This window comes from Limulus polyphemus, unplaced genomic scaffold (genome assembly GCF_000517525.1).
Source record: "Limulus polyphemus unplaced genomic scaffold, Limulus_polyphemus-2.1.2 Scaffold3009, whole genome shotgun sequence".
NCBI classification, from domain to species: domain Eukaryota; kingdom Metazoa; phylum Arthropoda; class Merostomata; order Xiphosura; family Limulidae; genus Limulus; species Limulus polyphemus.
In genome coordinates, this window is record NW_013668619.1 from 2,392 (window position 1) to 26,943 (window position 24,552).

General features: G+C 34.6%; 2 protein-coding genes across 2 annotated transcripts in view; one reads left to right on the plus strand and one right to left on the minus strand.

Moving 5' to 3' along the window:
* Positions 1 to 1,400: 1,400 nt before the first annotated feature.
* LOC106468444 (ER lumen protein-retaining receptor-like) lies at positions 1,401 to 11,223 on the plus strand. The gene is made up of 4 exons (XM_013928870.2): positions 1,401 to 1,654; positions 2,138 to 2,397; positions 5,484 to 5,736; positions 10,437 to 11,223. The coding sequence occupies exons 1-4, from the start codon at positions 1,564 to 1,566 to the stop codon at positions 10,469 to 10,471; spliced, it is 639 nt and encodes a 212-aa protein (XP_013784324.1). The 5' UTR covers positions 1,401 to 1,563; the 3' UTR covers positions 10,472 to 11,223.
* A 6,430-nt stretch (positions 11,224 to 17,653) lies between these two features.
* The window catches only part of LOC106468440 (probable chitinase 10), a 35,101-nt gene continuing 28,202 nt past the window's right edge, over positions 17,654 to 24,552 (minus strand). The window contains exons 7-10 of the mRNA XM_022396777.1: positions 22,119 to 22,248; positions 20,549 to 20,734; positions 19,624 to 19,749; positions 17,654 to 19,517 (exon numbers count right to left, since the gene is read on the minus strand). Coding sequence (XP_022252485.1) covers positions 17,727 to 19,517; positions 19,624 to 19,749; positions 20,549 to 20,734; positions 22,119 to 22,248 — 2,233 coding nt within the window. The 3' untranslated portion in view covers positions 17,654 to 17,726. The remainder of the gene's footprint in view (positions 19,518 to 19,623; positions 19,750 to 20,548; positions 20,735 to 22,118; positions 22,249 to 24,552) is intronic.

Below are 24,552 nucleotides of genomic sequence, written 5' to 3' on the forward strand. Positions count from 1 at the left end.
GTTCATTCTCTGTAGTGGACAGAGCGCAGATAGCCTATTGTGGAAGTAGTTCTGGTTTATTTGCTTTAGAATTTTTTCTAAAAAATACTTTAATATTCTAGTTTCAGATATATGAAAGGTTTATCAATAAAGATAGTTTAGTTGATGAAAAGAATGATGCTTTCTGCCACAATGGTGGTAGATAGTGTAGAAATTATAACTAATACTACTATCTTTAGTCACATTATCTTACATCAAGGACTATCTGTGCATAGCTTCCCTTATTTCCAAAGTGATAGATTAGAGGGAAGGCAACTAGTTAACAGCATCCATCGCCAACTGTTAGGTTACTCTTGTCCCACCGAATAGTCGGATTGGATCTTCACTCTTACAGCACACGCATGACCAGTAAGTGCTGAGCGCGTTTTTGCGGCAACGAAACTTGAACCACTAATTCTGAATTTATGGAAGGGGGGATGCTAAACATTAGGCCACGCCCAACCCTGAGCAGAGTCGTAGTTTGTTGAAGTAACAACGTATTTTTTTCCTCTTGATATTTTTTTATAATTCTAAAGTGGGGTGTTTTATATAAATGAGATAAGCTTGCTAAGTTTTTGTACCAAATGCAACGGAAATGAAAATATGTGTATCTCTTTTGTATGTTGGTTCCTGTGCAATTATTGGCATTGGTATTTCAACTTGAGCAACACCTTATGAGGACGTGGGCTGAACAGCCAGGTCAGAGATCCCTAGGGTTTTAATTATTAATCGCCGGGAAAGCAGCCAACACCAGCATTCGCTGCCAAAAGAACTTTGTATAGTTCTTTAAACCGAAGAATGTGATTGATAATCATTCACATAATACGCCTACAGCTTAGATTTTGAAGTGACAGACTAGAGGGAGGGGAGGCAGCTAGTCAACACCACCCTATGCCAATTCTTGGGCTACTCTTTACCAACGAATAGTGCTTGGATTGATCGCACATAATAACGCCCCACGCGACTGAAAGAATGAGCATTTTTGTTGACGGGATTCGAACCCGCAGATTGCGAGTCGATTATCCTAACCACAAGGTTATGCCAAATCCTAACATGTAATTATGATAAAATATTGTGATTCACCATCAATGTTAAATGAGATAAATACAAGAAAACTTTGCTTTCAAGGAATAATAATATTTTAATTTATTATAGATATCATTACGGTCTATATGATTTTTTCTTTAATTTTAGAATTTTAAGAATTTTTTTTTAGTTTCATTATTAATACATTTGATTTAACAAAATATTTATTAAGATTACGGTCAAACAACAAGACTAAAATTTGGATTTTATTTTTTCGGAACAAATAAAGGATGCCTTCAATATTCAACTATAATTTTATATTTGAAATTTCCTGTAATTAAATATATTTACTTATAATTAAGAGGTCCCTTTGTTTAAATTTGACATATAATGGGCCGCATCAGATTGGCGAAGTAAATAACATTAACAGTGTTAACATTGGATGGGATAGTTGTATTGTTGTTTATTCTTCAGGTTCTTGTACACTGATATAGTTTATATCAGAATTAAGAAAAAATAATGAATGTCTTCCGTCTTGCAGGAGATTTATCACATCTTCTTGCGATTATTATATTACTAATGAAAATATGGAAAACAAGATCCTGTGCAGGTATGAAATTTATTGAACCGGTAGTAGTAACACTACTAACGGTTAGGCTTAGGAATAGTAGTAGTATTGATTGTAAATACGTTATTAATCATAATTAATAGCCCATTGTCCATGCTACTATTATTACTGCTACTAAAGAATAGCGCCGCACTTTCAAACTACTATATTTACCTTCTTGATAACAAGGAACCCACTTTAGAAAATAAAAGTTTGAGACGGCTTGACTGGGTAATGATTGTACGACGTTTAGACAAGATTTTGTCATCCTCGGGTCATTTATAATGAGGAAGGCAAAAGATAAAAATATGTTTTTGACAAAAACTTTCACTTAACACTAACAGTGTTGAACACTCAAACATTCAAATTTTTTAAAAAGATACACGTTATAATATGGAAAGGATAGAATTGATAAGTTAATGCATATTTAAACCGGACAAACTTGTTAATCATAGATAAAAAGAGAGTAATATTTATTTGTTACAGGTATTTCAGGAAAGACCCAGATTCTCTTTGCTCTTGTCTACACTTCTCGGTACCTAGATCTCTTTACAAACTTTGTATCAGTTTACAACTCGGTCATGAAAGTCTTCTTCGTTGCCACGTCGTATGCCACAATCTACTTGATATATAATAAATTTAAAGCTACGTATGATCGTAACCATGACACTTTCCGCATAGAGTTTCTACTCGTTCCTGTTGTTATCCTGGGACTTCTGGTTAATCACGAGTTTTCCCTGGTTGAGGTATGGTCATGAATTCCGTTTGCTGTACGTTACTTGTTTTATATAAATTATTACGTTATTGTGTGATTTTATTTTTAAAATTATAATTCAGATGGTTGAGATGAGTTATCTAAAAATCCAGTTGGGATTGGGAAACTTTGGGATTGGGATTTTTAAAATAGATTGTAGAATGGTTGGAGGAAAGAAAGCAAAGAAATATTATTAATGAAGTCTGGTCAAACTTGACCCTCATTAATAGTGGAAGGTCTTAGAAGTCTGTACTTTGGCCTTACTTACATCAGGGATATTGATAGGGGCAGAATTAGTGAAGTTTGTGATTTAATATTAACTTCTGATCAGTACTAAATATGTACTTAGAATGAAGCTAGAAACCAACCTGGCAATCAGTTACGCCAATCTTGTTCTACACCATCTACGACTAAGTTGTTGACAGCAGCCTCTACTGGATAGTAACAATAACAACACATCGAATAATCACGGAAACTGTTTATTAACACAGTGTTCATAAACACTGAACAAGTGACATTCACATGCTGAGAGGTAAATGAAGTTGGGTACCAATAGACTAAAACCTAGAGGATAATGCCTGCAGGTTCAGTAGTAATGAAAAAGTAACAATGAGTCATCTAACTTGGCAGTTAAGTGTTTCGTGTTTACACTTATTAACCTAACATTACGTCAGAAGCCAGCCAACGGTAAACACCTTGTACAAAGTATGTGACTGTTGAGTTACGTTATACATTGTAGTTTTAAGGTTAGACAAAGTGTAAGTACAAAAGTCATAAATTCTGATTAATAGAAGTCGTGTGTGTAATGATAGAATAATACATATAATGATTACGTGACAAAAGATTCCTGCACTGGAAGAAATAAATTATCATAACTTAATTCTTTACTCAGTATAGATAATTAAATACTAACTTAAATATTCTTACTTTTCTGCTTATAAAGATTAAGATGCATTGTTTCATCTGTTGGGTACTCCTGCTGTTAATCATGAATCACTATAGTGTTTTGTAACAGGGATCGCAAGGAATTGCACAAAACCCTAATAGAACGTTCGGGGAAAAAAAGCACCTTAAACAGTAAAGATTCAGATCAAACAACACTTTAAAACTTTTACTATTGACTGCTAAGGCTGTACACATATAAAAATGTACAAACAAAGCATGCATATTAGACTTACAAGAAAAAAGCAAATATGCTCAAAACGGCCCATTTGTAATTCTTCCTCTAATATGATTATTATTATTCTCCTGCCAGCCTACAACAAAAATGGCTTGGTATATTGTATCCAAACTTTTTTGTAGAATACTAAATAAGATACTGCGAAGGTCGTAAGGGTATTGAAAAGATGATTTGTTTCTTCAGTGTTTTACATAAGCTAAAAAACATCGTAAATCAAGTGTAAACAATGTATCATTACCCCTTGAAGAATCTTATCATTGGAATGTATAAAGTTAGCTACCATATCAAGTAGTCCTTTGCCCATAGTTGAGCATAAAAAAAAAAAAAGCCAGCAAACAAGATAAATAGAAAAACTGGGAATTTAAAAACCTGCAAATAGATATTGTAAAAAAAAAGTAAGTAAACAAAGCTGGAGATACTATAAACATTATTAACTCAAACTACAAGTCCCTATTTTGACTCCACCAAATGTAATTCTAGGTAATGGCGTGAGATTTGTAGTTTGAGTAAATAATGTCTACAGTATCTCCAGCTTTGTTTCTTTACTCTTTTTTATGATCCCTATTTGCAGGTTTTTTTTATGTATCTTGTTATAATTTTGGTTCTAGCTGTGTTGAGGTACAACAGAATGATATTTGTCCAGCTGGTTAGTTGGTAAATTACCTTTAATTATAGAAGCTTGAGATGGCTGAGCTTTTAAGATATCTATTCAGAGAGGTAACTATTTCTTAATACATATCATTAGTTCAGCATTACTTCAAATATTGTTCACAGCCTTACCTAAGAATGGATGTCTACCTTTAAATCCCATTGGAAAAGGTTTGGAGGAGAGCTACAATGAAGATTCCAGGGATGGAAGGGTTGTCATATGGGTATAGGTTAAGATCTCTTAACTTATTTTCTCCTAACTTTAAGAGGTGATCTTATTGAAGTTTACAAGGTTATCCAGGGGACCAATAGGTTAAAGATTACTTGATTTGTTTGTGCTGTATTTTGAAGGCAAGATGGCATAAGTTTATGATTTGGAAAACAACGACTAAGCTCCACAGCTATGGCAGTTTTGTTTTATAACAGGATGATCCACTTGTGGAATGAGTTAATATTGGCAGTAGTAGAGTTTAAAAAAAGAATTTATAATTTCCTGAAAAATAAACAGCAAGTTTGACTTTTTACTTTTTCTTAAAAGGTGCAGGGATAGCCCTGAAAGACTCGTTGGTCCCTTTTTTCTCCGTATTTTAATTAAATCATATATATATATATAAATCTTATTATCAAACTAACTTAAGATAAAACTTTGATTATAACTAACAACTTTAGTGGTTATGGTTTGTAAAATTGGAACTGTAAATCCATTGTTTACATTACGTTACACAATATTAAGAGAACAACATAAACTCTTCACATCTCCTCATAATTAATTTGAAAAAGTTAAGTCCATTTCTGTGTCAGTAATAATAAATTGGTTGATCTTGGGAATTTTTCCTATGGATTGAAAACCCTATGTATCAACCATTTCAACTGATATACAGTCTTTATAAACTTGCTGAAAGTGTCCGTAAACAGTAAAAAATCAAGGTATTAGATAACTTTTATAATAGATTTTGTTCCAGAGAAAGTTTTGTAACACGTAGAAAATGGGAATATTTCACTTATCGTTTGGGAAGTTTAGTGCGAGTTTTTCAACAGAAATGTAAAAAAGGCTAGATGAATTAAAAACTAATAAAATATTAATTGGTTATAAGTAAATGAAAAGTTTGTCCACTGTGTGAAAAAACAACAACAAAAGATTACTTATACATATTCAGAACTGGATGTATATGTTACTAAAATAAGTCTGAACATTAATATTACAGAGAAAGGTACTTCATTTTTATAATATATTTTCCAACTACTTACAGGTCTTGTGGACTTTCTCCATTTATCTGGAATCAGTTGCTATCCTGCCTCAGTTGTTCTTGGTGTCCAAGACGGGGGAAGCCGAAACTATTACTTCACACTACCTGTTCTGTCTGGGGTTGTATCGTGCATTGTATATCCTAAACTGGATCTATCGCTACTATATTGAAGGATTTTATGATTTGATTCCCATTGTGACTGGTGTAGTTCAGACTGTGCTCTACTGTGACTTCTTTTACTTGTATATTACTAGAGGTGAGTATAATGGGTTCTGATGTGCGACTCCCGGGGATATATTTCTGGAAGAGAATACACACAAATCCTGGAAAGAATAAAATATTAGCTCTAAAAATTTCATTTCTGGAAATCCTGCAGAAAATCACTATTTTAATGTCAGGATCCTGAAATTTAATTTTCAGTTTAGAAATACTCCTTGAGATAATTGGCTTAATTTATAATAATAATAATAAAAAAAAAATAATAATAATAATAAAAAAAAAATTGATTTTCAGAATTTTCAAACATGACTGATGAACTAATATGGCAGAAAAGTTCAAGTTTAGTCCTGCATTGTAGGATTTGAGATAATGCTAATGATTTAAATAGTAGGTATTAAATAACAATTCTAAATTTCTTATTAAAGGTATGATATTTCAGAAGTGTTAAAAATATACAGTAAATTTTCAATGACATTCAACAGAAGACTGTAGACAGCTACAAATATTAATTTTGTACAAGCTAATAGTCACACTTGTTCTCATTGATATACTTACACTAACAAGTAGGTAACTCAATAACTTAGGTTAGTAAAACAACTATGATGTGGGATCGATTGTTTCTTCGGGTCACTAGGCCTATGATTTGTATAATTTACTGTTCTTCATTGTCTAAAGTGCATATTTAAGAGAGAGAAATCTAGTGATAGTTTGAGGCAGTTACTAGACATGATTAAAGATTTCATGTACTCACCTGAGCAGTGAGTTAAACTTGAGAAATCCTTCCCTGCTTCGCTAATTCCTATGTATTCTGCCAGAGCAGTGACTTAAACTTGAGGAATCATTGCCTGCTTCCTATCCATTCTGCTAGAGCAGTGAGTTAAACTTGAGGAATCATTGCCTGCTTCACTGATTCCTGTCCATTCTGGTAGAGCAGTGAGTTAAACTTGAGGAATCATTGCCTGCTTCACTGATTCCTGTCCATTCTGCTAGAGCAGTGAGTTAAACTTGAGGAATCATTGCCTGCTTCACTGATTCCTGTCCATTCTGCCAGAGCAGTGAGTTAAACTTGAGGAACCCTTGCCTGCTTCCTATCCATTCTGCCATGATACTTTTATGATTGGCAGTTTCTAGCCAGCAAGTAATGATTTATATGGAAAGCTAAATCTGATTCTTTGACAAATACTTTAAATGTATCACGTGAGAACATTGTCTTCTTGGGTGAAATCGTCTTGAAGTATAATCCGAGTTAGTGTGTATATATACAGTATATAGTTGCTACCCTCCACTGGCTTCTAGGTTGTTTAGGCAGAAGATGTAACCACATTATTCAAATATTACACAGCTTGGTGTTCAGGTGTATCAGTTTTTAAAACAGGCTTACTCGTTAAATAAGAAAACAACCTTTCCTTGTTGTGTTATGCTGTCAACAAACACAAGTTCTGAGTTTTCTTGAAATAGTGCAGAGCTTGAATGAAATTACCCACTGTTCTCTCTCTCCCACTTTCCCTTGACTTGTTATGCTTTTTTTAGGAGGGAGGGACGTATATAAGTTCTGCTTTCCCACGATAATTCACATTTTCTTTTTGACAGTTGTGTTGTTAACATTGCTACAACAAACTTAGAAATAAAGGTTAATCCTGATCCAAATACTTCCAACAGTATTGGAACATCTAAAGACCTTTAGAGGCCTTTTTCATGCAGTCTGGTCCTGTAGTTGCATTGCCAGTCCTTATTGATCAACATATTTGGGCCATTAATACTTAATTGTGTGCTGGTAGGTTTCATGATTGTGTCAATACTCAAGTTGCAGAACACCATAGATTTTCTCGTGATTTTGAACAAAATCAGTCTTTTGTTCAGAGCCAGAACAAAATTTGTCTGCTAGCCCTAATTCTGAAGAAGCATCTGCCGGTCTCAGGTGTGTTCTACTTCAAATCTTGAACCAATTTCTGTCACTTCTAATGGTCATAAGGCCATGTTAAGTGATTCAGTACACAAATCTTTATTTTGTCCACTTTCTCTTGATATTAGGACCATTACCGATGTCTCTAGAAATCAGCAGAATATCAATAGAATTCATATTCCTCATGTCCATCATATGAGTGACCTTTAAGCAGAGTCATCTTCTATTTCTCGTATTACTTTTCAAGTTTGTGGCCCTCAAATTACTTGTTGGGGGGTTCTTTCATGTGGTCCTCTGCATTTACCCATTGTAATTTTTCAGCTCTATGATTTGTTTTAAAGACTTGTTTTTCAGTGCAGTTGTTAGATGTTCTCATTCTCTTGAGTCTTTCAGTCAGGATCAAATACCTGTATTGCAGTCTTCTTTAACTGATATTGTTTCTATTACCACGCAGCTTTGATGTTCCATTGACACTTTAATTCATTGTCTTTCCAAGCGTTTCACCCAAACTAGTTTCCCATTCAAGAGAAGCACACCATCAGGAGTTGATTAAGGGTTTAACATCTTGTTTTGCTTTTGATTGTCATCCCTCTTCAAGATGATCAGTGAATATTGTTGTTTATCTTCTTAATCTACTTCTCCATTGATGCCTGCTACACTTGCTTGTACCTTTCAAATGGCCAAACATCAAACATTGACTCTCTCATATTCTGGATGACTCTTCCATCCAGACTTTTATGGAGTTATTTCAGATAATTTTTTCATCTGTGAGACCCTTGGCTTTGACACATCCTTCAGTTTGGTCTGTACTTTTATTTTTGTTGTCATCCTCCTCTTTCAGTTCTGTCAGGTTTTTCTTCTTCTTCCTTTATGATCCTGTGTGCTTTTTTACTTCCAGATCAGGAAGTTTCAGATCTTCAGAAAGGGTTAGTAGAATAATTTATTGTGTTTCTCAAGGTTTTTCTTGGAAAGCATTCTATTTGGACCCCTACTTAAAACTTGGGCTGCAAGAGAAAGCAACCATTGTTTTTCACCTGTTGTGTTGCCTACCCTCACTGATCTTGATTCTCATTCAGAAAAATGCTTTTTGTGTTTCTTCAGAAAAGGTTATTTATGCTCTACAATGAATCACTCTTTGGATGTTGCTTTGGATACTCTAACAAAATGGCTTTTGATTCATCTTGTTCACAGAGATGTTCCAGAACACCTTAAAAGTAAATTTTGAGTTAAACCTCACCAAATTTGCCCTTGGTGATTTGTTTGTTAGTACTTTCTAGAGGATGTTCGGATGAATCGGAATAAATTCTTAAACATTGTTGTCTCTTGAGCTTCTGGATTGTATATGCCTCTGGTTGTGATTCTTCAAATCAGATGACATCTCTAGTAGGTGAATTACCCCATTTGGGTCCACATCTGGAGTTGTAGATGAGAAACTGTGATTGGATATTTCTAGTTGGAACACTCATACATATCCTAGACAACTGTTCTGATGATGCCTCAGCAAGTTCCTTTTCCAAACTCGCATGCACGTTCTGGTGTGGCATTAGACGTTGGAAACAAGTCGATTATTCTCCACTTGATGTCTCGTAGGTTCTTCCAGGATGGGAAACACATTATTTTTTATTATTTTCTTTTTTTAACCTATTCAATGTTTCGACTACACTGCTCTACAATAGTTGAGTTTTATTCTTCCTCAACTGTTTCGATTTTGTGACTTGTCAGATGTAGCTGTAGGGAATGTTAGCCACAGGGCCATTCATTAGCTCTTATTGGTTTACTCCTTTCAAGTACTGGACAGTACATTGCAATCTGACCCTGACTATCTGTTATGCCACGTTCTGTGAACGTAACTGATAATGTGTTGGTTTCACGGGTAAATACATACTGCCTGACTACTCTCTTTTATGTGTTATTTAAAGGCTGAACAGGACGAGAGGTTATTATAATTTTTTGTGATGGTTAAAGTTCTTGAATAACTCTTTACATTAGGTTGTGTAATTGTGTATTAATAACCTGGAAGATTTTATTCACTGGAAAACTTGAGTTTCCTCTTTCTCCAGTTTATTCTGTACATAAAATGGTTGATTAAATAATAACGGTTGTGAGATTTATTGTATTCCTGAATGAATCAGGTAAGAAAAGTCTGATTACAGCAGGTGACTAAACACTGCGTAAGATAAAATGGTTGATTAAATAATAACGGTTGTGAGATTTATTGTATTCCTGAATGAATCAGGTAAGAAAAGTCTGATTACAGCAGGTGACTAAACACTACTTAAGATAAAATGGTTGATTAAATAATAACGGTTGTGAGATTTATTGTATTCCTGAATGAATCAGGTAAGAGAGGTCTGATTACAGCAGGTGACTAAACACTGCGTAAGATAAAATGGTAAACATGGTGATGTTTTATATTTCCTATTGTAGCTGTTTACAAAAAATTATATTAGTAAAAGAAAAACATGAATATTAATAACAATTATTTATCTGTTGGAAGAATTCATTGATCATTCAACCAGTTATTGTAAATTATAAATAATGTTACAGTACTGGCAAGCAGTTCTTACTATAGAACCTTTTATATGTTTAAGGACTACAATGCCAAAATCAGGTGTTCGATCCCCTGTGGTGGACTCGGTAGATAGCCCAATGTGCTTTGCTCTAAAACAAACAGTTAATCTATATGTACATGTATGCTATCCTAAACTCTTATTTTGTAATCTAACTGAATTTTTCTTTTAAATGGCACTATTAATTCTAAGGATCTGTGCGTGTGTGTGTGTATATATTGCTACAGAATAAATCAATTTGATCAGTATCTTTATTTATCCCAGTTATAAAAGGAAAAACACTGAAGTTGCCAGCATAGATACAGATGAACAATCCTGGTGATGATGTACATAGAATAATTTTGTGAGCACGAAGCCACTGTTGATACCAATACATGCACTCATCAAGCATCTACAGAAAGAGAGAGAGACAGATCCTATCTAATTTGTAAATAATCATTTTCATTTGATGCATTACTGTAGCTTACTTTTTCTTGTCTTGTTTTGTACAGATTGTAACATTGGTTTGAAATAAGTTAGATTTTTTTTACTAAAATATTGCACAAGTGTTGATACATTTTTATTAAGTAGATCAAAATGTCGGAAATTTTTTGTTTGTAATGTCCAGGTATTTATTGCATCAAACCACGAGATAATTCACTCTGGTTTTATTATATATGTGGTGTTCAACTCGTTTTAAACTCTTCCCAGATCTAAACAGACAGTAGTAATGCATCTTACTGCATCTGTGGTTAGGTCTTTGGTTTCAGTCTTTTGTGATTTACAAAGACTGTAATATTAGTTGACAAATTCCAGAAGATCAAAAAAGTATTTAAGTATTGTGAGGAAAAACTACAGTACTGGTTAGAAAGATGGTGAGTTGATTTATAAGTAGAAGTTTAGATATATTTTTCTTTGTTTGATGTTCTACTATCAAAGTTATAATCAGAAAAAAAAAAAACAGGCTTTGATTATGCAGTCTTGAAGACAGATCTAGAACCGTGTGTGTACATATTTATTATTGTGTTACAAACAGTTGTATCTGATAGACAATAAACATTATTATAAGGTAGAGGTTTAGTACACTTTATCCTCACTATATTCTATATTTCAGACTTGTGAAAACTTTCATTATTTAACATTTTAATGTATATGTGCTACTATAAACGTTTGAAAGTATAGAACTTGAATCTATAGGATTCGTTACCTTGTTGACCACACTAAATGTTTGAATTAAGTTACACTAAATAAAATTCGATACTTTGTTGCTCAGAGCAAAGTATACTGCAGTGAAAAACAATCGGTTTCTTGTTATTTCTCAAAGGTTTTTTTTACAATCTTCAACCAGTGTAAATTCTATTATAAATTAAACAGATATTTTCTGCTGCTTTTAGTCATATTATTCATTAAACTCCACCTTCTGGGGGGTGGGTGTGTCTGTTTTAAGTGTATGTTCTTCACTACCTGCTTTATTAAATAGAGCATAGTGTTTTTATTTAGAAACAGTTTTCAGAATCACCAGATTTATTGGACTGAAAATTTTCTATAAACTTACTTCAGATATTTTTATAGCAATATAATGTAAAACACAGCATTTATTTCATTGTCTTTTGTATTTATGCCCAGAACACCTGTAGTTTTTGGTAAAGAAAGTTTTTCAATGAAACATTTAATATTTAATGTCCAACTTTAACAATAATATATAGTGTGATAGTTATAATATCAAATAGTGAACAATTGTTTATTTAATTGTTACTATTTATGTTTAGTTCCTGTTAGGACATCGCATGTACTTGCTCTTAATTGTTCACAGCTTCATCTTTAACGACAGAGTGCTCAGACAAAGCTATTGCCAGAGGGTGTACGTGTACCAGAGCCTTTGGAACAAGGGGGACTCTTGGGTGTAATACGTTCAGACCCTACTCCCCCTATTTTATAAAAAAGGCCCCTGACAGTACATTGGCCCCTGAGATCATGAAAGTTTAATTTTTATTAACAATTTTAAATGAAATGTGCTATTAGGTCCTCTGTTTCTCGTGCTTGTTGGATCCGATAGGTGGGGGTTCTTCTTACTAGAGTGGACGTCTTAATTCTTCATGTTTGAAAAACGAACAAGGGCTGTAAATAGTCTTTAAACCAAAAACTCTACTGTGTCTACATTGCCTTAAACTCCATTGAAATAACATGATAAACTTTATAATAGTTTTACTATAAATTGAACATAATTTATTATATCTTTACAATAGATAGGCTTAGGTTTATATTAAAGTAGCCTTAACACAATCGTTCCAACTGAAACACTTGCATTGGTGTTCGTGAGCAATTTTTCTTAGTTCTATATGAAATCTTTTACGTTAAGTGTATTATGTATAGAAGAACCTAAAAAGGAAAGTAGACAAAACAATCTTATAAGTAATTCAGTATATAATAAATATTAAACCATTAAAAACTTAACAACCTGTGATGATGGATGAGGTTTGTACGTACTTGTTGTTGTGTAAATTAGAGAATATCTAACATCAAAAGTCTGCTTAAAAAATTACATCAACTTTTTTATGATATACATATATGAAGTTAAAAACTTTTTAAAAATCATTTCCTAAGTTTACATTAAAGCAGTCTTAATAATAATATTGATAATTGGCTACTATTTACCAACATTACTTTAAGGCTAAGCCTAGTTTCTTATCTCTTCACATGAAGTTACTTACTTATTATTATTCACACAAGTGTTATTGGTTGTACGTAGTAAAGCTTTTGGGAATAAAATGAACAAGTTTTTTTACTATGTACAACCGATAAAAAATGTGTTAATTAAAAAAGCGTAGACTTACTATTATATTATAATGGACCTATCACAACATATATTTAATTTATTACTTATTTTACAATCATACTTCAGAGTAATTTCTCAACTTAGCCCTAATTTCTTAACTACGATAAAGTAGGTTTAGCACACGTCTAATTTATTTCAACTATAATTATTATATATTTTACATGTATTATGGTAATTATATTTTATAAATGAATAATCCACATCGCCGATTAATATATCTATATTAGACTTAATATAACATTACAATAGAGTAAGCCTAAAATATACCCCGATTTCCTGTTTCTTTATATTAAAGACGCTATTTCTATACCTTACAAAATGTGTAACCCTAATAATTCAGTCGTTATATTCCGCCTATCCCCGATCGTGGGGATATAGAGAGCGCTGAATTACTGGACTTAACAATGCATAATAATATTAAAAGTGTAATGAATGTTTTAAGTTCTGGTGTTGATAACCTTTCACACGACACATGCCCATTATGTCATGAGAAACTAGAAGGCACAGGTGATTCTTAAGTAATATTTGACGCACCCGATTCTGAGGACGTTCAAGAGGAATTACGACAGGTTTTGTTACGCACTGTATGAAAAAGAAAAATGTCGAGCGATGCTTAACTGCCACGACATGAAACATAAGATAAACTGAACTTGGACAACATTGCATATACTTGTGTTTTATATGAACAAGTTTTCATTAGGTATGAACATATTGTATATGAAACTTTGCTGAATGGACGGCAATAACCTGTTGTAGAAACGCAAGTGTAGAGGACGACGTTTCGAAAGTCTTCAGGTTCAAGAAGAAAGGCGGAAGACTTACGAAACGTCGTCCTCTACATTTGTGTTTCTAGAACAGGCAGTTGCCGTCCATTCAACAGTTTCATAATGAATACTCTGCCTAAACAATCTATCAAATAATATTGTATGTGTGTTAAAAAGGCTGACTTTTAATGCTGTTGAATATCAGTACCCATCTTCGAAAAAGTTTAAATCGAAATGCAACCGGAATAGCGAGTGTTCAGTCAGAAATGACCATTGTTTTAGCCAGTTCATTGTGCGAGTACTCAGAACTTACTGTTATCTCAACCAGTTCACTGAACGACTACAGAATTAAAACTAACAATTATCCCACGGTTCGTTGTTATAATTTCAACTACCTCGGAGTTGTTTCAGTCCTGGTACAAATGGAAAAGGACACTTGGTTGTTTCCAGTAGTAACTCTAGGTTGTAGCACAAGTCACGGTTTCGTAGTAATATTAAGGTGACTGCGTGAACTTCGGCGCTAAGTAAGGGTGAAACTACGCATGCTCAAAATTTTTAATATGGTTTGTTTCGTTTCTAACGGATTATGCTATGTACAGAAAACTATTGAAATATTAATTATTAAGGAATTCAAGCATCTTTATAAAAATGGAAGTTAAATATTTTAATTAAAATTAAGGAAGAAACTACAAATAACGTATCAAACTAGGCCACAGTATTTTTTTTTAAATTTGACAGTGAGCTTCAAGTCACAAAATATCCAATGTACGTTACATGGGGGAAACAGTTTCATCTTAATAATTGAAGAAAAAAAAAGCACACGAAGAAAAGTAAATAATAAAGTTTTTGGACTCTTCCAATACTGTCTTACTTTTATTAAGTCACGAGATCTCGAACCTTCTATATAGATTTTATATATATATATAGTTAAAGAAAAACAAAAACTTTTAAGTCTTTTAGTTTGGGAGTTACGTTTTACTTAAGTACGTAGAGAATTGAATAAACAGTGTTTCTAATTAGGCCTAGGAATTAGAATGTAGAATGAATGGTTAAACTTAGACTACACTATTGGCTGCCCTTGCTATCAACAAAAACGTGAAATCTAAACTTCAAACGTCATTTATTATACATTTCGATACAATATACTAGTTTAAAACACGCTGAAATGGAAACATTGTTCTGTTGGTATTACGTTGTATTGGAACACATAAAATAATATAAAAGGCAGGTGTATGCATAAAACGAAAAATAACGTGTTATTACAAGACAGAAAAGAAAAATGTTGTAATACATTTAATTAAATGAGTCAGTTTTTTTTTTTTTTTTCAGAACGTACAAAGTACCTTATTTTAACGTGCATGACAATTGTCTTTATTTCATAGAGCTTTTTACACTTCGAACTTAAGATATATTAAAATAAAACAAATGTTGATACACGGTGGTCTTCAAAACACGCACCACATTTTAAGTTTATATTCTTTCTGTTCGCACGTGTTCTCAAATGGTTTTTAATCCTGATAGTGATATGTTGTTTGGTGACGTTATTGTATAAAACTTGTTAAAATTTTGTGAATAATTTTATCCCCATTGTAAGAAATCGGCGAATTTTAAAACGTCGTTTCGACCGTGTTCACCCATCATCTTTACGTTAGTCAACAATTGTAACAAAACGTGTGGAATGATGATTTATGACGCGCGGAAAGATCACGGTCAAGGTTGTGTGAATATTCGATCTGTCAGGGGCGCCAGATAGTATTATAAGATTTTTAAGTTCACTACATTTTGACTTCCACTAATATGAAGTATTTTTTTTCTGACTCCCAAACCAACCATTTTCCCCACCCTAATAAAAAATCCTAGAAATGCCGCTACTCAAAAGTAATGACATATATTGAGTCTTTCTTTAATCAAACTGGACTTTCTAAAGTTAAACGTTACAAAACTAGAAAACCTCACATTAATTATACCCTACAGATAAAATTAATACTTTGTCTTCTGGCTTAGAGCAATAATAATATACGAATAAGAAGTAGATAATAAAATATTCTGTGGTTGATAATGGTAACTTGTCTTACCCCGTTGTTTTAAATGTCAAGGTTTTGATCAAACAGGTTACAATGGAATATATTTTTTTTAAGTTGAAGTTTTCCGTTTCTTTCTGTAGCGACACACCTAAAAAACCATTAAAATTAATTTACATTTGCTTTCTATGTTCAGAGCCTCGCGTGAAAACAAATAATCATTTATGTTTTTAATTTCGGTTTTCATAGAAAACGTAATGTTAGCCATACGTGATAGAAGCTCCGCCACCTCCCCTCCGTTTAAACTCGTAGAACACGTTACACATCGTTTTAGGCGCGCGCGAATACACTCGCGTATAATTCGTAAATAGCTACAGTTCAAACCTTCAGTCGGAATGCTTCGCTAATTTTGCAAAATAACTGGTTGATAGAAATATTTACAGTTATTATGGTGTATATTTTATGATATATAAATAAAAATTTCTTTATTATATATATATATATATACACCATAAAATAAACATAATTTCCTGTAATGGTGAGAGAACCAATCAAAGAAACAGGAGTTAAAAGATGCAGGCCTAGCCCTAACTACGGTAAGTTGTTGTTCGAACTTATAATGATTATTGTTTTGAAATGCAAGGTAGAGAAACTGAACCAGCTTATTCACAAGGTATCAAACACATAGCGATTTTATTCGCTCTAAAAATAAGAAAGGAAATAAGTTGTAACTTAGTATTAATTATGTTAGCATTAAAGTCACGGGCCTAAGCCAACTGAAGTGATTAACAATAAACCTTTATTCAACGATCCCTTCCCCATCTTCAGTATTTGATGCTTGTGTATGTAACAGGCGCTACCCCCCCCCCTCCAGAAAACAACAACTGCTTAAAACTACAAGGGGTCGTTTCAGTTTATTTCACATAACGCCCCCAATGAACAATCAATATCTTTCGCCCTTGCAATAACGTCTAACACTAAGAGTTAGGCTTAATGGGTCGGCAAATCATATGCTTCTAAGGCACAGCTATCAAACGTTCCAGTTGGAAAGTCAGACGTTTAAGAACCAGTGACTTAAAAATATCGTAATTGTTTTGGCAAATTGGACATCACCTGGTACCGAGTTTATAAATTATGTTTCCGGTACATTTGCCTGTCAAGTCATCCACGTGACTAAGGTCTTTGTGTGCAAGATAAGAGTTTAACTTTAAGGTTATCAATATGCATATTTCTTCGACGAATGTAGTATCATTTTTGTTTATCATAAAGTTTATGCAGAGGTCAAATTCAGTCGGTACTAGGAACCAGTCAATTTTGAAACCTTGTGGTAAATGTACGTCACTTATTTTGAATTTATTTACTTTTTTAAAATTTACTTAATTCGATAAAAAATAGGCTTGTGGTTTGTTGTTGAGGTGGGCTGTCTGTACTGTGCCCACCGCGGGTATCAAAACCCGATTTTTGGCGTGATAAGCTCCTCAGACTTAGAGTGAGAACGGAGGCACAGTACCTGGGGTTGGTCAACTTACCTTCGTTCTTTATTGGTTGTATGCGACACTAACTGTCGGCTTTCATTTGACATTACATGCACAGACATATTTCGATTTCTGGAATTAATTGTAAAGACAGAACTGGCAGATATCTTTAACGTTTCCACCCCTGCATTTATCGTATTATAACACAGCCCTTTCGTCAAACACAAAACAAAAATATTGTTTTCTTAAGCTACCACTTAAACTTATATCTTTACCTATTTTAATGAGATTTTTGTGAGGAAACAATTACACATTTACTTTTGTGTTTTTTATTCTTATAGAACAGTTTGCCGATTGGTTTGATAAACTGAAATTTTGATTTAATTTCATTTTACCTAAAGGTTATCGAATTATTTCTAAAAAAAACATTCGGAGGTGAGGAAGATTTGAAGCTCATATTTCAGGACCTCATCAAGTGACTAAACAGTAATTAAGCAAGTGTCCATATTTCCAAACATACACCTGCCCAATGTTTCGTCAAATATCTGCCGTTGTGGACAACTGTGGAAATAATTTCTGAAGGTACCATCAAACTCAAAAGCGCACACAATAAACTGGCTACAGTTCTTTGGATGTCGGTGGACCCCTTGACGGATGCACTGGACATTCATGCTTTCTGCTATGGTTACTCCAGGTCCTCTGGGTTTCGGAGTAGTTGTTGTTGTCCGGTGTGGTCGTCGTCGCAACTGCCGACGCGTGGCTTGATGGACAGCTGTAAAGTCTGATAGATCTTGATCTTTTGGCAAGGTCACCGAGCTTATGCGAGAGGAAACGGCATCTTCACTTTCCCTCGTGCGTGGTCTCACCCGAAATCGTACCCGTGTTCGTGCCCTAGAACCACCCCTGTGTCGAGTCAGCAAATGAGACATGCGAGGTGTTTCATTATCTTTGAACAGCATCTCTCTAGATTTTCTGCTGGATGGATTCACTCGTTCAATGGCCTTGTATTGAAAAGGGTTGTCAAGAACGCGAGATTTGAAATCATTAGTGGTTCTAGCTTCGGAAAAAGGTTCCGTTGATGTTAAAACTTTGGTTCTTTCGTGATTTTGATCGATAAACAAGGATCCAACTTCCTTTTGCTCTGCTGGAATGAGTGGAACTTGTGGCCCTCCCCAGTCCACCATAGGGTCATCTTTATTTTCTTTAGCTTTAGACTTCTTCCTGTTTGGTGACACATATTGAAATAACTTTTCGTTAACTGATGCAGCCTCAAACTGTGGCCTCCGTGGAACTTGGTTAGTCAACTGAGGAACTGGCGCATTGCTGGAAGTTTTTGGAGGACCCGCAGCTGATAAGTTTTGGGAGTGATGTCGATATCGTGGAATTTTGTGTCTTGCAGCTTTCTTTATTGTGGTTGATGAAGATGTGCTGGTTAACGGTCCTGTTGTGGGTTCCACTCCTGGATTCCTTTGAGGAGTGACATAGTTTGGAAGGGTTCTGGATATTGGAGCTAATGTTATTGGTGCATCAGTAGTATCTTCTTTGGTCAACTGTTCATTCCTTAAGAGTGATTGCAGCAGGCGTACCAGGTCAGCAAGATTATGGGTGGTTGGGACCTCTGTTTGCGGAGCTTCTGTTGTAGTTGTTGTTGTGGTCCTACGGAAATGGTGTCGTGGGCGCTTACGTCGGAAGTATTTTCTGGTTGGCCGAGATGGTTTTGAGATTGTTGGTTTAGTCGTGGATTCTTCTTCTTCACAATGCACGTTGCGGCGATAATCACAAGAGTCTCTCAGTGGGTTGAAATACAAATCAGCTGGACAAGTGAAAGTATGAGGAACGATACCCAGCTCTGCTGGCCCGCTATCCAAACACCAGTAGTACTTCTTACAATTTTTAGGGTTCTTGAAGAAGCCCTCATCTGTGCAAACAAAATCACCACCTGGATCAGGGGTTGTCGGAGGCTTGGGTGTCTGAAGAAGGTCCTTGGGATTCTTGATGATAGCTCTGGTATCGTTTCTCAGCCGATGATAATTAGGCAAACGTCTGCCATGTTTGCTGGATTCTTCTATATTCGATAATAATGGCTTTTTGATTTCATCTAGTTTTGTCTGTACTACAGATTTCGTAGGGGGTTCCTTAGTACCAGTCAGTAGAGTAGTGCGTAAGGTCGTCACCAGGGGGTTCTCTTCTCCGCACAATCCTCGAAAATCATCATTATCCAATGTCCAGACCATAGCGCCTCCTAAACCTTGTTCTCTGATGTAGCCTGCCTACGTTCAAATGAAATATCTTAGTATCCTATATGTTTATTAAAGTTAGTTTTATTACGCAAATAGACACACATATTTGGAGAATAATGAACTATGTAAAACTTACTTTATTGATGACCATCATTTCGTCATCAAACCCAACCCACTGGTTATCCTTGTAGCAGTACGGTCCCAAAAGTTCCGGATAAGGGCGTCGGACTTCCCAGTTGTCTTTCAATATACCCTGACAAATCTGAAAATAAATACAAAATTAACTTGTTAAGCCAGTAATAATGGTAGTTTGCATATAGTATAGGAAGCACGCTACCTGTGTTGTGCCCATCACGGGTTTCGAAACCCGTTTTTATTTTTAATAAGCCTTCAGACTTGCCGCTGGGAAGCTAAATCACTGTTAGTGGTCATTTCAGTTAATTCAGGATGAAAGGCTGAAGTTTAGTCTTATTCGACACTGTTGACATTTGTTGCATTTCACAACCTTAAGTAGCCCTCTAGTGGCTCATCGGTAAGTCTTTATAACGCTAAAAACCGGGTTTGGATATTCACAGTGGGCATAGCGCAGATAATCCATTACGTAGCTACAAACAGCCAACCTAAGTGACAGATTTCATTTCTACCTTGATTCCAGTCGTGAGGTACATGAGCCGCTGGATAACTATTAATACCGAAAGAATCACTAGTTTGTGTGGTTTCAACAAATCCTAGCATTCATGGACAAAACTAGCGTGTGATGTAATGAAAACTAAAATGTTATTTTGATCAGGCATATTAATTTGTAGCTTAAAAAAATAATCACCAAATTGGGTCGAAGGTTCTTGTTGTTGTTTTTTAAGTTTATTTTAAGGAGGTTTAGCATCCAGAGAAACAACATCATTTATAAAGTATTTCCTTATTGTTGCAACGTCTGTAATGACTAATTACTATATGAATATCACAAACTTGCACATAATAGTTTTCTTTAACAGCATGAGATACAGAATCAGTCACCCATTGTGATTTGTTGGTGGTATAAAATAGGCCTAATGTTTACATACCTCGTTGTATGCCAAATATCCTTTTTCTTTAGTAGATGGGCCCTTTTCACCAGGACCATCTGCAGGGGCTTCGATCCTATTGTCAAGAGGGTCCAGTAGGGTAAATGATCGGCCATAAGTAGGAACTCCTACTATCAGCTTGTGTCTAGGGGCGCCCAACTCCAGGTAGTAGTTTATTGTCCAGTTCTGTTAGAAATAAAGATAACACTTTTCAGCTATATTTTATTTATTTTTTTTTAATTCTTGCTGGTTTCAGGAAATCATCGTGTCGTACTTAACGATTTGTTAATGGTTTTAAAGTCGTCCGTTATATTTGGAAGCCATTAATGAACGTATAAACTTGTCGTGGTTTTAAATAGCGATGTCCCATAAAATACATACTGTATATTAAACGGTACAGGATTCTGTAATAGACAACAGGGAAATTAAGTAAAAACCTGAAAATCCAACAGTGTGATTTATTTAAAAAATAACAACGTACCGGTTTGAAAACAAACTTAGAGACACGAATTTTAAGCGCACGTCCCATTCCAAGGATTCAAGAATTATAACCATGAACTTATTTAGTGGAATAATAATAAGGAAATCATATTTTAATGAACTAGGCAAGGCATGTTATATTTAGGGACATTTATTGCCAGTTCTCCCCTTGTGGACATTCGAAAACACCGCAGTGAATAAAATTAGAAAATTTGGTGAATTATATTGATTTTCGATATGTTCTTTAAGCAATCGTCCAAAAGATGGCGCTAGTTGACACGTTTATTAATGATACAATCAAGAAGGTATTACGTTGCTTAAAATGGTAATATAGTTAGCAATGGTATTCTGACAACTATAAGTCTCTTCTAATATAAAATTTCACTCAAGCTACATTTAACAAATAAACAAACTGAAAAATAGATCAAATACATGATTTTTGTCTCATCTATAGACACCAGATACAAGTACGTATAGTGACTACCTTATCACCGTGTGAGTGCTTTATTGTAAGTTACACACACACACATCTATATTTACAAAATAAACTTATCCGAAGTCGCTAGTCATATAGAACAATGACATACATTCTGATAATTCCTTATGTAACTTGATCATAAGGTTTAAGTAGCCTTACCATAAGGCTTACGTAACCCTACCACAAGGCTTATGTAAACCGTCTATAAAACTGAAACAGCCTTATCATAAAGTTTACATAACCTTACCATAAGGCTTACGTAACCCTACCACAAGGCTCATGTAAACCGTCTATAAAACTGAAACAGCCTTATCATAAAGTTTACATAACCTTACCATAAGGCTTACGTAACCCTACCACAAGGCTTATGTAAACCGTCTATAAAACTGAAACAGCCTTATCATAAAGTTTACATAACCTTACCATAAGGCTTACGTAACCCTACCACAAGGCTTATGTAAACCGTCTATAAAACTGAAACAGCCTTATCATAAAGTTTACGTAACCTTACCATAAGGCTTACGTAACCCTACTATGAAACAGCTTGATCATAAAGTTTACGTAGACATAATATGAAAGTGCCCTTTACGAATGGTGTAGCAGTGAACTTACCACATTTAGTCTGTCTCTTTCGTCCCAACGGCCAACGTCGGGGGTTTTATGAAGAGGAGCGTGATGATTTACAACCCCTTCGTAAGCAGTGTGATAGTCGTAGGTCAAAACATTAATAAAGTCCACGTACCTACCGGGAAAATATAACATTAAATACATTATATATGTGAAGTATTGATATACCTATGTGATTTAATATTAAATCTCAAATTATCAGCTTGTTTTTATATCGTTCACTACCGAAAAGGCCCAAATATTGTAGAATATGGAGTAAAATGTATGTTTTTTTGCCTGTTACAACATCCAGTGTAAATACTGACAAAACAACAACGAAAAACACGAAGAAGTCAGTATATTTACAATTAAAATACGTAGTAGTAATTACTAGGATTAATTAGTTTCCATGGTACTTTATTTAATTTTTATTAGTGTGTGACTCATGAATAGTACTGTATAAAGGCACGTAACCAGAGGGACAGACGAGGCACGTGACCCTGTAACCAACAAAGTCGATTTGGTAGACAAGTGCTTTAGAAAAATGTGTTTCAAATTTCAATAGGGTCCTTGCGAATCACTCTCCATCGGCTATTCTAAGGTTAAGTTGATAATACTACGTTTGGAAAGAAGCAGGACGATGACAGTCTCAAGTGAAACATCAAGATTTGGGTAGGTCAGCATCCAGAAGTAAAAACTGCTTATCCAAGTTTGAGTTCCATTCTGTCCGTTGGTCCGTACGTAATTGTGAACGTAACTTTTGATTTCTGTTCTAAAATGAAGTTGACATTCTATACGCTTATGATTGTTAAAACCGTTCTAACCATTTGGCACGTGTAAAAGGTTATTAAATTTATCCCCTGGCTATGTTATGCTTCCATATTTGTGAAAGTTTAAAAAATTACTCCCTTGGCGAAGGCATTAAGTGAAAAGTGGGTTTTGGTTTTGGTCTTCACTCCGAGTCTGACCGGTTACATTTTATTCTTACTAGCTAAATGGATTAAATCACTTTTATGGATTTTGACCTCAATAATACATAGTATCCGTTTGTATAACCGTGCAGCGACATCTATAAAATAACAGTCCTAGATATTTAGAAGTAAAATTGTGGAACCAATTAAGAAATATTGCAAAAAAACATTGGATTTGTGCACACGAGTAAAATAACAGTTAGTAGCATTGGATCACACGAGTAACATAACAGTTAGTAGCATTGGATCACACGAGTAACATAACAGTTAGTAGCATTGGATCAGACGAGTAACATAACAGTTAGTAGCATTGGATCAGACGAGTAACATAACAGTTAGTAGCATTGGATCACACGAGTAACATAACAGTTAGTAGCATTGGATCACACGAGTAAACCTTCCTACAGTTACTACAATATCCAGGTTAAACCGGGATTAATGTAAGCCTTCCTACAATTATTACAATATCCAGATTAAACCGGGATTAATGTAAACCTTCCTACAATTATTACAATATCCAGATTAAACCGGGATTAATGTAAACCTTCCTACAATTATTACAATATCCAGATTAAACCGGGATTAATGTAAACCTTCCTACAATTACTACAATATCCAGCTTAAACCGGGATTAATGTAAACCTTCCTACAATTACTACAATATCCAGATTAAACAGGGATTAATGTAAACCTTCTTATAATTACTACAATATCCAGATTAAACCGGGATTAATGTAAACCTTCCTACAATTATTACAATATCCAGGTTAAACCGGGATTAATGTAAACCTTCCTACAATTCAATACGTGCCCACGGTTGTTATCCCGATGCCACAAAATTGCATTTGACATTATGAGGTCGTGGTCGCGTTATAAGAGCGATGGTCAAACCCTCACTATTTGATTAGCGTAGTCCAAGAGTTGACTAGCTAGCTGCCTTCCGACTGGTCTGTCTACCAGTTCAATATTAGGGACGGTTTTGTAGATTTGCCCAAATATTCGAAACAAAGTAAACTTTACGATAAAAATATAACAACAATCACCTAATGCAGGATGGAAATAATTTATGTTATGTTTGAGAGGGAAATATGAAATGAGTTTACCGTTTTTCCCACTTATATTGTATATTTGACACACCCACCTTCCACCTCTTTCCTCACCTTATGGTTGTGATACACCCGCCTTTCACCCATCTCCATACAATATACGTTTGATACATCCACCTCTTTCCTCACCTTATAGTTGTGATACACCCACCTTTCACCCATCTCCATACAATATACGTTTGATACATCCACCTCTTTCCTCACCTTATAGTTGTGATACACCCACCTTTCACCCATCTCCATACAATATACGTTTGATACATCCACCTCTTTCCTCACCTTATAGTTGTGATACACCCACCTTTCACCCATCTCCATACAATATACGTTTGATACATCCACCTCTTTCCTCACCTTATAGTT